Source organism: Atractosteus spatula, chromosome 9, assembly GCF_055471065.1.
Source record: "Atractosteus spatula isolate fAtrSpa1 chromosome 9, fAtrSpa1.hap1, whole genome shotgun sequence".
NCBI lineage: Eukaryota > Metazoa > Chordata > Actinopteri > Semionotiformes > Lepisosteidae > Atractosteus > Atractosteus spatula.
Genome location: NC_142714.1, coordinates 40,787,179 through 40,799,805, shown reverse-complemented (window position 1 = coordinate 40,799,805; position 12,627 = coordinate 40,787,179). Strand labels below are relative to the sequence as shown.

The following is a 12,627-nucleotide window of genomic DNA, read 5'->3' as shown; positions in this document are numbered from 1 at the left end:
GGAGGGGAGAGTGAGAGAAAGAGTTCAGATTACAGAATAAATATTAACTTTTTGAGGAGAAGGAAATAATCCATTTTAACAGGGGCAAATGAATAGCTGTGGGAAAAAAAGCGATTTAATCCTGTTACTGGAAAAGTTCACAGAAAAATAAGATGTGAAGCCTGTCGTGTTCAGGCTGCTTCTTCAATTGCCAAGCTCTCGGCAAGGTGACAGTAAACAATTTCTGTGGCGTTTCTCACCTTGTCTCGCCGGATTTTGCTTCTTTTTGTCCCATATCAAATTAGTTTCTTCTAAATTAACAGTTCTGTCGAACATGGTTAGCATATTGGATCTGATTTCAAGTCTACACCATCAAAATAAAGTTATGAGAAAAATCCACCCTAAATAATAACTGCTAATAATCAAAAACAATTCTTCAGAGCAGCAGGGAATTGAATATTTCTCCAACTTCTTTCTTGGTTATGGTTCTTTTAGTACATTCATTACTAATGTTTGTTTTTGGTCTGCAGAACAGTTTGAGACACTTTTTTTCTTTGTTAGATAAAGGTTGTCCCATTCAATATTTTGCCAAAACAAAGACTGGTACTTAATTTCCTTTTTTCCTAAGTAACACAGACTAGAATCCATCCCATTTTGCCTTTAATAGATATTTCAGGATTAGTTTTAAAGGTGTTTCAAATTGTTTATTACCTTGCCATCTTACATCTATATAAAAATAGATTTGTATGCATACGTATTTTGCATAGAGGCATCTGTGTGGTCTGGACATTTTTTCACTTCACTGTAAAATATGTTAATCTGACATTTTTCACATCTGTTCCAGTAACAGGGACTATGAAGGAAGAGTGCACACACAAAGCTCACTCACTTTAGAAATGTTACTGTCCCCTAACCAATTTGGTACATGTAGCCAATTCACTTGTGACAATATGAAGGAGAGACAATTACTTAAATTTTGCTGCTCGATGGAAAAAGTCATAGGCAGCACAAAATCAGTAGGATCCCCACATGCGTTTCACTGTATGGTGCTGTATTTGTCAGAGTAGCATAAAGTCAGTCCTCAGTGGTGTTTGCATGGATTACTCTGGGAGTAAGTGGATTTAAGGGTGAGATATCCTCTCAGCGCAAGAAATAAAGATAAAGTCTCTGGCTTTTCAGAAGGAACAGGTTTTTTTCCAAACCATGCTTTAACAGCATATTTTATAGTGGCCCTCAAAAAATGCACAGAAGTGATACTAAGTTTCTAACCTACAAGAAAGAAGAAGAAACTAGTATTCAAATGCAGTATCAGATTTATTTCTAAGGCCTTTCTGATTTATTGAAGTTAGTTGGGACAGCTACACCTATTTCAACCCAATTCATCTTTTATCAGCTAAATTAGTTTGACCACTTCATAAAGAATCTTAAAAGATTATAAGCAAAGAATATTGTAAGACCCCCCTCCCCAGCAACCCCACAGACCCATCTCTAGTGTCATCCCTTGAAAAACATTTTTTATACAAATATATAGATCCCAGTATTTGTTTTAAATCACATCTACGCATCCTAATCAAAGTAGGGTCTAAATAAACATTTACATGTTTTAACATAATTCTCAATTGCAGCACCACCACCAGTTATGTTTCTAAGGCTATGTTTTCAAAGCCTACTTACAATTTTGATCACCTTGAATAGCATGCATTACTATGAAATTTGTACCAGCAATTTGATTAATTACATGCTAATATAATAATATTAATAATAGGACAAAACCAAATCATCTCATATTGTCCATCCATTATCGGTCAATCACGTTGTTTTGTGGGCCAAGATGAGTTGGAGCCTAGAATCACCGAACACAATGACTGGGAACACATGACACCTCTCTCCCTGAACAGGATGCCACTCTATAGATAAACACCAAAGAAAAGGGACAATTTTGAGTAAAGTCAAAACAAGTCAGTACATTATTAGTCAAGAAACTGGGTAAAACAATGAAGACCTCTGCAAGTGTGGTTAGAACATGCAGACTCCACACAGACTTGTTCCCAAGGTCCAAAGTGAACTGTGGGATAACAGTGAAAAGGTTCAAGCTGCATTTATCTGCTCGAAACAACTGAGGGCAAACTTTGATCACTACAATCAATGCCAATTATTATTGCTACTTTATAATACTATTGAATTTAGGAGAAGAATAGTTTGTTTGAATTTTTGTCCAGGTATGTATGTACATTCCAGATAATGAGCTTGTCCTAGTGATGGCCTATCCTGATCTTGGATGGCCTTTGTGTCTGTAGGTTTTCATTCCAACTCATCCCCAAGCACAATCAACTCATTCATTGACTTACTGTACTGGGATCAATTTAACAGCTTCCCCCAGTTCTTCAGTTGCTTGTGTTTTGCAAAGAAACCCTGTATGATTCTTATCCAGTAATTCTGATTGTCTTTACAAATGTGTGGTCCAGTGTATTCCTGTTTCCACATCAACCTAATGTCTTACAACAGTTTCCTTAAATCTGTTTTGAGTCTTTAATTGCATCATTTTTGCAGGGTTTATGTCCCATTATCAACTTGTTGAACCGGAAGTAAATTAAAGATATTTTGGTTACATTTAAATAAGACTTCTTCATGCGTCATTTTGGTATAGAAACTAATGAGTCCAGACCTGAGCGATACTGTTCAGTTACTCACTGCTTTACCAATTTCATTAAAGGCTATGAAAGTTTCCCATGCATTGTCTTGGAATAATTTGCAAAACATTGTGTTGAGCTTATGCAGCATAGTATGAGTAAGAAGGAAATTGCCATGCACTGGAATGTGTAATGGGTGGCTCAGAGGTTAGCATTGCTCCTTACAGCTCTGGGGCCCTGGATTCAATTTAGAACCCGGAGTGCAATCTGCATGCACAGTCTTGTCTGGGTTCCTTCTGGGTGCTGGTTTCCTCCAGAAGTCCAAAGACATACTGATGGGCTTCTGGGAAAATTGACCATGTTGTGAATGTCTGTCTGTATCTGCTCTGTGATGGACTAATGCCCTGTCCAGGATGTAACCCATGTCGACATTGCTTGCCTGGATGGGTTTCAACATCCTCCGACCCTGCAATAGATAAAGTGGTGAAAAAAATGGATGAATGTGTAATAGCGTATCTCTCATCCATTTATTTAGGCATTTTTGTATGTATTTTCTGTTGTATTTGAATTGTTTATAAAGAACAGCAGTTTGTGAAGGGTGTTTTTCTTGAGACACATAAAATAAAGCAAAAAAAAAGATCACTTTTCACCAAGAATCTCTTGGTACTTCATCAAACATTTGAGCACTGTAACCAGGGCTGTTTTGTGTTTTTTGTTCAAAATGAGGTGAAGTCCCAGAATGAGACTTGATTGAATAACTGTGTAATACTGGTACTAATATAGATTTAAATAAAAATATTAATAAATGTGCTGCTCTTATTAACCAAGAGAGCACTTTGTATATCCTTTCATTGTTAGCAGCAGCAGAGAAAGGATTGTTTTGGCGTGGGTGTAAAAATACCATTTTACACCCTCCTGAAAGTGACATCGCATAATGGAAAGTCATGAGCCCCTTTAATGTGCCATATTGAGGCTTTGAATGTTTCCATACTTCTTAATCATTACACCTGGAACCCCAAAACACACCAGAGATAAAGCAAACAAATGTATCAGATATTAATACTAACAAGGAAATTGAGTAGCTAGTGCATAAAGTTAGACTTGTGATATAGTGCTGAATAGGCCTTTGATTCCAGTGTCTCATACTTTATCATCAGAGCTATTCAGAGGGTAGTGGTAATGGCATTTGAAGAATACAAAGGTAATGTCTGAGACCAAGGAGTGAGCAGCTACATCTTGCAGCTATGCTTTCGCTTCTTTCAAAATTAAAAATCAGATGGCAACAGAAGACAGGAAAAGTAACACATATTGTAATTGTGACATTTTGATAATGACTGTCCTGACATTTTAGACTGACACCTTTTTTTGTCTCTTGCATTTTAAAGGGTAATGATACTTGGTGACAGGTTTACTGTATTTTAAACCACTGCCTGTTAACAGGATTGCGTCTCTTTTTTAAGAACCAGAATTCAACTTTACTTTACATCTAGATCACAAGAGAGGGCCTGGATGAACAGTGTGTAAACAAACCATATACAGTACCAACATATATGTGGAGAGGCCTGGGAAATTAAAAATCAACTGTTTATTCACAGTTTTCGCATTAAAATATTACTTCTTTGTAGATAGTGAACTGCTGTCGTCTTCTTTCGTTGATTTGTATTTGAAATAAAAACATTATTAGTACACAGCAAACATGACAAATTTATTTTCCCTATCCCAGTATCTCAATTTTTCACTGTAGTTGTTTATGTACATTTCAGAATCTCCGCTTTGTCATTTGAATGTGTAAGCCACCATTCACTCTTTTTGCTAGGAATTTATTTCAGGTGTGTTTGTGATAGACCCTGAAAACTTTTCTACTGGTTCACCTCCGACAACTAACCTCATATCATCAGAACTTGCACAGGGTTTTTTCTACTGCTTTACAAAAGGGGAATATTACGTCAAAACAGTCATGTCTCTGAAGACAAAATTGTTTGTCTTTATAAATGCTTGTAAAGAACTGTTAGTTGGTAGGCTATAAAAAGTATCCTCGATGGATATTTTATTGTTATCGGTTGTTGGTATAAAAGTGTTTGAACTGCATTGTGTTGTGTAATGATAATTACAAATGCTTAGCATAATTCAATATAATTATTTTTAGTTGTGTATTCAGATCATTAAGCTATATTTTAAAGGATTAGACAGATCTTAAATTGGAAGGTATTCTTTTTTTGAGTAATGGGTTAAGAAGAAATGAATAGAAAATAAAAACACTGCTACAGTACTTTAGCTCCTATCAGTCAATGATTAGCCCTTGCTACTGACCTTATTCAACTGTATATGAGAACTACAGCTGAAAAGCAGGCAGACTCCTTTATGTTCTATCCTGTACCCAACAGCTCAGCTTAATCCAGAAAAAGAAGAATCACCGCAGGTGCCAACTTTTCAAAATTATTGGGGGTGCTCGAGTCAATATGGAATTTTTCTGCACCCCCAAGAAAATTAATATTGCTAGATTTTTTGTTGTGACCTATTAATACTTCCCAAACCTTTCTTTTGTGTGTTGAAATTAGTCAAATCTGTTCTCAATAAAAGCAGATTTCACCTTTGCAGAAACTCTCCTGAAGCCTATCCTGTAGAAAATGCCAGCAGCCATATCACTCTGCAACTCACAACTAGCAACCCACTGAAGCTCAGCAGGTGTGAGCCTGGTCAGTACCTGGATGGGAGACCTCCTGGGGAAAAAACTAAGGTTTTGGAAGAGGTGTTAGCGGGGCCAGCAGGGGGCACTCACCCTGCAGTCCATGTGGGTCCTAATGCCCCAGTATAGTGACGGGGACTCTATACTGTAAACCGGCGCCGTCCTTCAGGTGAGACGTAAAACCGAGGTCTTGACTCTCTGTGGTCATTAAAAATCCCGGGGCGTTTCTCGAAAAAGAGTAGGGGCGTAACCCCAGCGTCCTGGCCAAATTTCCCATTGGCCAATCATGGCCTCCTAATAATCCCATCTATGAATTGGCTTCATTACTCTGCTCTCCTCCCCCACTTGATAGCTGATGTGTGGTGAGCGTTCTGGCGCACTATGGCTGCCATCGCATCATCCAGGTGAGGCTGCACATTGGTGGTGGTGGAGGGGAGTCCCCATTACCTGTAAAGTGCTTTGAGTGGAGTGTCCATATAAGTGTAAGCAATTATTAATTATTATTATTAAGCCTCTGCCAAATTAAGCATTGGCAGCGGCCATCCTGCACGGACACCTTTTCAGATCAAAATTGCTTATGATTCACTCTTAAGTCATCAAACCGTTAATCCACCTAATTATAATGAAGTCAGGCATGTTGAGGACAAGACAGTAGTTATTTTGCATTGTGTAAGAGCATTCCTGTGGTAATCTCCCAAACGCATACATAGTAAAAATGCTTTCATTGCTACATTAACAGTCACATGTTGAAAAGTATTAGTAGTGCTTAAGCATACACACTGGGTTAAAAACTATGCAAGTTCACAGCCCAACCCATGCTGAGACACACAGGGCTCTTGATGTTGGTCACACTTGTGCATTCATCCAGATTTTTTAACTGAGGAAAAACATTGCTGCTGATCTCATTTTTTTTTCAGACGCAGATGTTTTTTTCTCAAGTCCTTGCTTTTGTTGTAGATCAAGTTATAATTCACGGTTTAATTCAAAACCCCTGCAGGAGGTCTTACACTACTCATGCTCCCATTCTGGTGGGATTTATCAAGGTCTCCCTGCCACATGGCAATCTGCACAGTGGCTTTTTAGACCAAAACTAAATGTGAAGGAATTAGTATCACCTTGAGCTTTTTACATATGTATAAACTTAATTGCATAAAATTATTAAAGTATTACATGAAAATGTCCTTGTAAATTCTAATTCATTTCAGCACAATTACATTTGATATCTCATAATTTAACTGCAAATGTTGTTTCATGCATTAGGGAGTCTTAAGCCATATGTGTAGATGTTTCATCTGACTGGAAAAAAAATGTTTTATGACTGCACTCTCAAAGTGTAGTAATAGAATTTTCTTGCATTTTCTGATTCTGAGCTGGTAACACAGGCAAGGAAAATGAAAAATACAGTCCTTAATTTCATATTTTGTTTGCTGTAGTTCTCACATGGTTCATATCAGACATCTTATGGTCACAAACATCAATTTTGTTGAATGTAAAGACAAATGTACTTGAACAGCTTTTTATAAAAAATCGAAATTAATCTAAAGATAAACTTTTTTGTTTTGTAGGGTTCCATGGAAACCCCAATCTATTAAGTTTCTCAGTAATGCTATGAGGGCAACGAAAGTATCACTGCAACATGCGAGTTGCGTATTTGTTAAGGCAATCAGAATAGCATTACAGGGGATGGTGAGGTCTTACCAGGAAAAATGGTTACTAGTTGTAACTAGGAATGCTTATGTCACAATAATGCAATTGTATAGTCACAATAGTAAGTATGAAGTAAAATGGTCAAACACTTTTAGCATGGTAGTGATCAGTAGAGAAAATGGGGAGTACAAAACGACAGTCGCCTTTCTTGATTTGAGCAGGAGCCCCATTTTAGAATAATAGTATTGTTCCTAAAAGGATATCTGCAACATTTGAGAGTAATTAACCAGTGCACTTTTTTAGTGAGAGCCTGTCATGTAATTTAAGTAGTGAATTGCTATAAGCAGACATGATGGGGAAAACACCACCCACTTTATTCATATGAGATCCCACATTATTTCAGCATGCTTAGTTTCTGAGGAGACGTGGTTCAAGTGTCTTTTTTTAACCAAATTCAAGAAAGCGGCCAAGCGTTGTGATCAACTACCTTAGCACGAGCACAATTCTGTTGATGTTTTGGGATTGTAGAATATTTTTCGAAATTTCTCGAATCTTGTCAAGTTGTCCATATGGCCAAGCCATGTGACCTACCAGCATAACTGTCACTCTGGCAGCTTCCCCCAGGTCTTTACAATCCAGCCAGACCTCTCAAATTTTCATATGAGGAGTTAGATTCCATCGCCGCTTGAAAATGACAGCCTGCATCGAAATAATGCAAGCAGTACCAATCAACTTCTTTGGAAAGGAAAGAAATATCTGTTTTATTGGAAATCAGGAAAAATGTTAGTTTTGGCATTTCATAATGGATGGTAAAGTCATACCCTGAATTGTTTTTTTTTATTGCATTTAGCCCCATTTCCAGTTCTAGCCATCCCCAAATTCCAGACTTGTGATGTCACATCTACACACTCCAGTTCTGTGTGCCTGCAGTGCTTCTGGATCATGTACTGCTTGTGTAGGGATGATAGCGTGGATCCACACAGTTTGGAAATTAAAAATGAAAAGGTCCTGGAGAGTTGAGCAAAGAGGAGGTCTATCTGCTCAAAGTCTAACTGAGATTTATTTTTATAAGTTAACTGCAAGAAGAAAACAAGCTCTTTGCGTCCTTTGCCAAAATAAAGGATTGCATGAAAAAATAATTCTCAGGATGTATGTCATTGGGAATGCTATGTCCAGCATCTTAGAAATGTCACACATTCTTTAAGGCCCTTGGGCAGCTAATGATCTCAAATCTACAGCAGTTGAGTTCCTTTTTAAACACACAAAAAAACATACAGACATTAGAAAAGCCACAGAGGAGAGGGGGCCATCCTGTCACAAAGCAAATGTATTCTAACTAAACTCTACTGTACATGTGGAGCAGAAGCAGTTTGTCTGAAATACACCACTTACAAGTAGCAAATATGAAAAAATCCTAAATTCTTACTTTTGTGGTTGTGTGTATGAAATTATTCAGATTAGCAGCCTATTTTTCATTTAAATGATGTAAGATCCCTGTTATTTGTTAATAATGAATCATAAGTTAAAGGCTGATATACGGTTTGGAAGACTTTACTAATTTGAGATCTTCTCAACTGAAGGGCTGAAGCCCTGAAAACTTTCTTTTTTAATCGCCTCTTGTTGACATGGAATGCACATGGGCCAGAGAATGGAGGCAGGCTTGAGTTCGGGGTCCAGGTTTACAGGTAGACAATTAGGCTCATTGTCTGATTTGTTTTATCCATTTTCAGACTGTTCGGAAGAGGAGAAGCCGGCAGTGCTGTGGGCCCTGTATTTCAACATGAGGGACTCCTCCGACGTGGAGCGAAGCTCTTACGACCTGCCTGGAAATGTCCATGTGTGCACTGGGCCTGACGCGGCTCTGGGAAACGATCATTCCATCAAGATGGTAAGAAAGCTTTCCCTGTTGGACTGCAACTAACTGCCTAATCGCTTAACCATATGACCAGTGGGGAAAACATAGTGGTCGGTAGACACTTTGATCAATCACCACTCTAAGTTGCCATCTGCATGGTTTTCCATTGGGCATAGTACACTTTTTTTCAACTTCCTCTGGGCTTGAATAAAAGAAGCTTATATACTAAGCTCATATTGGTGAGTGTAATGGACTGAAGGCATATTTTGTTTATTGTGCTTATTGGACATACTGTACCTAATGGTTTCCTTAGACTATTACTAAAAGTGGGTGGCACAAGACCCTTACAGATATTACTTGATAAATATGAAGCAGGCATGAGGAGCCTTATGTGTGGAGTTTGCATGTTTCCCTCCACTGCACCATTCCCCAGGGTTCCACCTTGTGCCCCGTCTTTCTGGGATAAGCTACAGGTTGCTTGCCAGGAATAAAAGGCTTTCTTGATAATAGTTGGAGGATTAAAATGACAAAATGTCAGCTTAAGGCATAATTGTGACATCTTTTAAAAAACAGCCGTTGAAACATTTTCTTGAAGGAGAGGGAAGAGAAGGCTAAGTCAGCAGATCCGCCTCTATAAAATTTGATTCCTCCCCATTGAGTGGTAGTAGGTGTGTATGATGGCTTTGTAAGGGTATTGTCACCCCACATACAGTCAATTAAAATAGCAATATCATGTTTAACTTAAAGTGTTAATTTGTCCTTTAGCATGTCTATATTGCCTACTGCCAGACTTCCAACTGCTTTAACAGTCTCTTTAGGAAAACCCAGAAATAGGTTTGCTCTGGATCAAAAATCATTCTGTAACCCTCTGCTTCTGCCTAGGCTGAAAGCATCTTCCAGCAACTGTTTCCAGATGAGGAGTTTTGCCCACCTGCCCCGAACCCTGAAGATATTGTCTATGATGGAGATGGAGGTCAGCCAGAGGACGCAGGGTTTGGTTCTCCTGAACAGAACGAACCCTCCAGGCCAGAGGAGGGCACTGTTCCCACAGAGCCAATCAAGTCAGAAGAGAGTGCTGACCCTAAGCAGGATAGTGAGAGACACCCACCAGCCAGTGCTGAAGAGACAGGCACAACAGATTGAGAGCCAGTCCCACAACACAGGAGGCCTCTGAGACAGGGCCTTCAGGATAACTCACCTTTTAACTGCCTTCAAATAGCAGAGTAGGGTTCTGTAAAGGCTATGGCATCACACAATAACATAACCAAAATCCATTCATTGTATCCAAATGGCTTTCATTGTTCACATCCTGAGCAGATTTTACACCTATGTACAGTATGTTATTACACCAGAGGCCAGTTAGCTCTGGGTTCAGCTGGGGTGTGGTCTCAATCCTTCTCTAAGTAATCACTTAACACCTTTCCTTTCTCCAGATTTGGCTGTGGTAGTCGTTTTTGAAGCTAGAATGTCTTCAGCAGAGATTCCAGGAGAAATTTACAGGATTTATGAACACCCATGGAATGGTCTGACAGTTTGTCCTGGGTGCACAGTGTACAAAACTGTACAAAACTGTTGGGATCAGAACAATTGGAAGTAAAATAAGTGACAGGTTATTTAAACATTTGTTGTAATAAATTATGTATTTTATAGTACCCCACTATTTGCTCTTTATTTATTTTTTTTGAGTTACGACAGCACTGTCTTGTAATTTTCACTTTGGTCAAAGTTTTTACACACCTCAAAGCCTTAGAAATATGAAAAGCTTTCATTAAAGGCCATCACTGTACACAGAGTATATCCAATATTTTACAGAGCAATATATATTATTGTAATATATTCACATATTGTTTAAAATCAAATTTGTAAAGGTGAAGCTGGGTATTGAACATTTTGAAGGTTGTTTCTGTCTTTTTAACTGTGCAGAATACTCCCCTCACACAGTTACCTTTTTGTCATATCCCTAGGTTTTTAAATACATGCTCTTTCGATGTTGGGATGTCTGGTTCATTATATTATTATATCTCTCAATAGCAAACATGTTGAAAAGTGTAGTCACATAGCCATGTCAGCGAAATAGCAACCTGTGATGGCCCTGGTGTTTTTAAATTGCAGCTGAATTAAAAAAAACAACAACAATTAAATGGGCTTGTTTCTGTGACTTCATTCCCACACTATAAAGAGCCAGTGCCATTGTTCCAAAAGTACATCCCCGCAAGATGACCACTGCAACATTTCTGCGGAATAAAACTTAATAGTTCTATTTAATGCAAATGTGTAAAAAGTTTGTTTCTGTGCTGATTTAATACACATGCCTGTATGTTTTATTGATAACATTACCTCACGTTCACATGATTAACCCCTAATTAAAATAGCAGTCTTTGTTATTTCACATGATGCAGCCTCTAATTTAACCAAAACAATTACAAATGAGCAATGTTTTTTGTTCCAGTTCACTTATTGCTGTATTAATATACTTCTGATTGAGTTGCTAGTTAAAAGAAATGAGGTTGATTGTGTACTGGAGCCAGACTGATATTCCAACAGGAGTAGAGGTGTGGTTCAGCCATTATTTTATCATCTCACACTGAATTCATTCAGTAGACAAGTGCCGTGATCACAGAGTTTCAGCTGTTAACCTGGCTCTGGCATCACCTTAGAAAATGAAGAAGTAGAAGGTTTTGCTTCTCGAGCTGTAAAATATTAATTCTATTCTTTTTTTTTTCTTGACCAATTTGTTTGAACAAATAAGTTTTATTGTTGGGTTGAATTGGGCAGTTGAGATCAGCATGTCTCAGAACTTGGTTCTGTCCAAGCCTTCCTGGATGCAACGACAGTAATTTTACCAACTGTAGTGCACATGGAATCCCAGATACTGTATGCATGTCTTTAATGCTTCAGCAGTAATGCACCTATGGGAATGCATCTGATGTGCTTTGCTTCTACAGGAGACTATGCAATAGTATGAAGGAGAGTATTGGGTATCTCCTATTTTTTAACCTAAGTAAAAGCAGCTTAGCTTTGAAAACATGCTCAGTAATGTAAACAGTTGTAAACCAAGCTGCTCTTCAAATTGGCTGTCACATTATGTTCAAGGTCCTGTCCTGAGGTAATGCTAACAGAAGTGTCATGTGTTGCATTCCTTGTAGAGTAACATACTTGTGCATAGAATCTGCATTTGTATAAAAAAAGGATTCTGGGCAGTTCCTACACCTCAAAATTACTCAGATCACCTTGGATGCTGTCTTTTCCATTAATACATGAACAGCAGAAGAACAGATTCAGTTATATTGCATGAAAGGATGGTTTTATCACATACCATTACACATGCTGGTTCCCTGTATGTGAAATTATTTCACTACGTCTTGTTTTCTACCTAGCACTTGTAGGGATAGGTGAGTGTTTGCTGACAGGTGTAGTTTAATATACAACGTTTATTACCACTAACTACCATCTGAACAGCCTTGTTTCAGATATAGGGTGCCAGTATATAAGCTAATAACTGTAGTTCATTAGGTGCCATCTGATGATATATTTGCTATTGCTGTTGCTGAATAAGGTTGTTAATTTATTATATATACAGTATATATGTATTCTTGGTATGTAATAAAAGTTACTAATGTGCATTCTCATTTTGCTGTGTTTTCTTTTGTATTTTCTGAGTTCTGTCCCAGATTTTCACACATAATTCCAGCCCTGGAATCAGTCCTTAGTGTTAAACTCTTCTTGGTCCATTAGCACAGTCTGCCCACTGTTGGCTTTTGTGTATTGAATGTTTTGATGGTTTGGAGTGTTAGTGTACATGCCATCTGCTTACAAGACTGTGTTGAATT

At 38.0% G+C, this 12,627-nt stretch overlaps 1 protein-coding gene across 1 annotated transcript in view; it reads left to right on the top strand.

The window, feature by feature from the left end:
• chm (CHM Rab escort protein) overlaps positions 1-12,426 on the top strand; it is an 89,119-nt gene extending 76,693 nt beyond the window's left edge. The window contains exons 14-15 of the mRNA XM_088925758.1: positions 8,673-8,830; positions 9,680-12,426. Coding sequence (XP_088781884.1) covers positions 8,673-8,830; positions 9,680-9,940 — 419 coding nt within the window. The 3' untranslated portion in view covers positions 9,941-12,426. The remainder of the gene's footprint in view (positions 1-8,672; positions 8,831-9,679) is intronic.
• Positions 12,427-12,627: the final 201 nt, after the last annotated feature.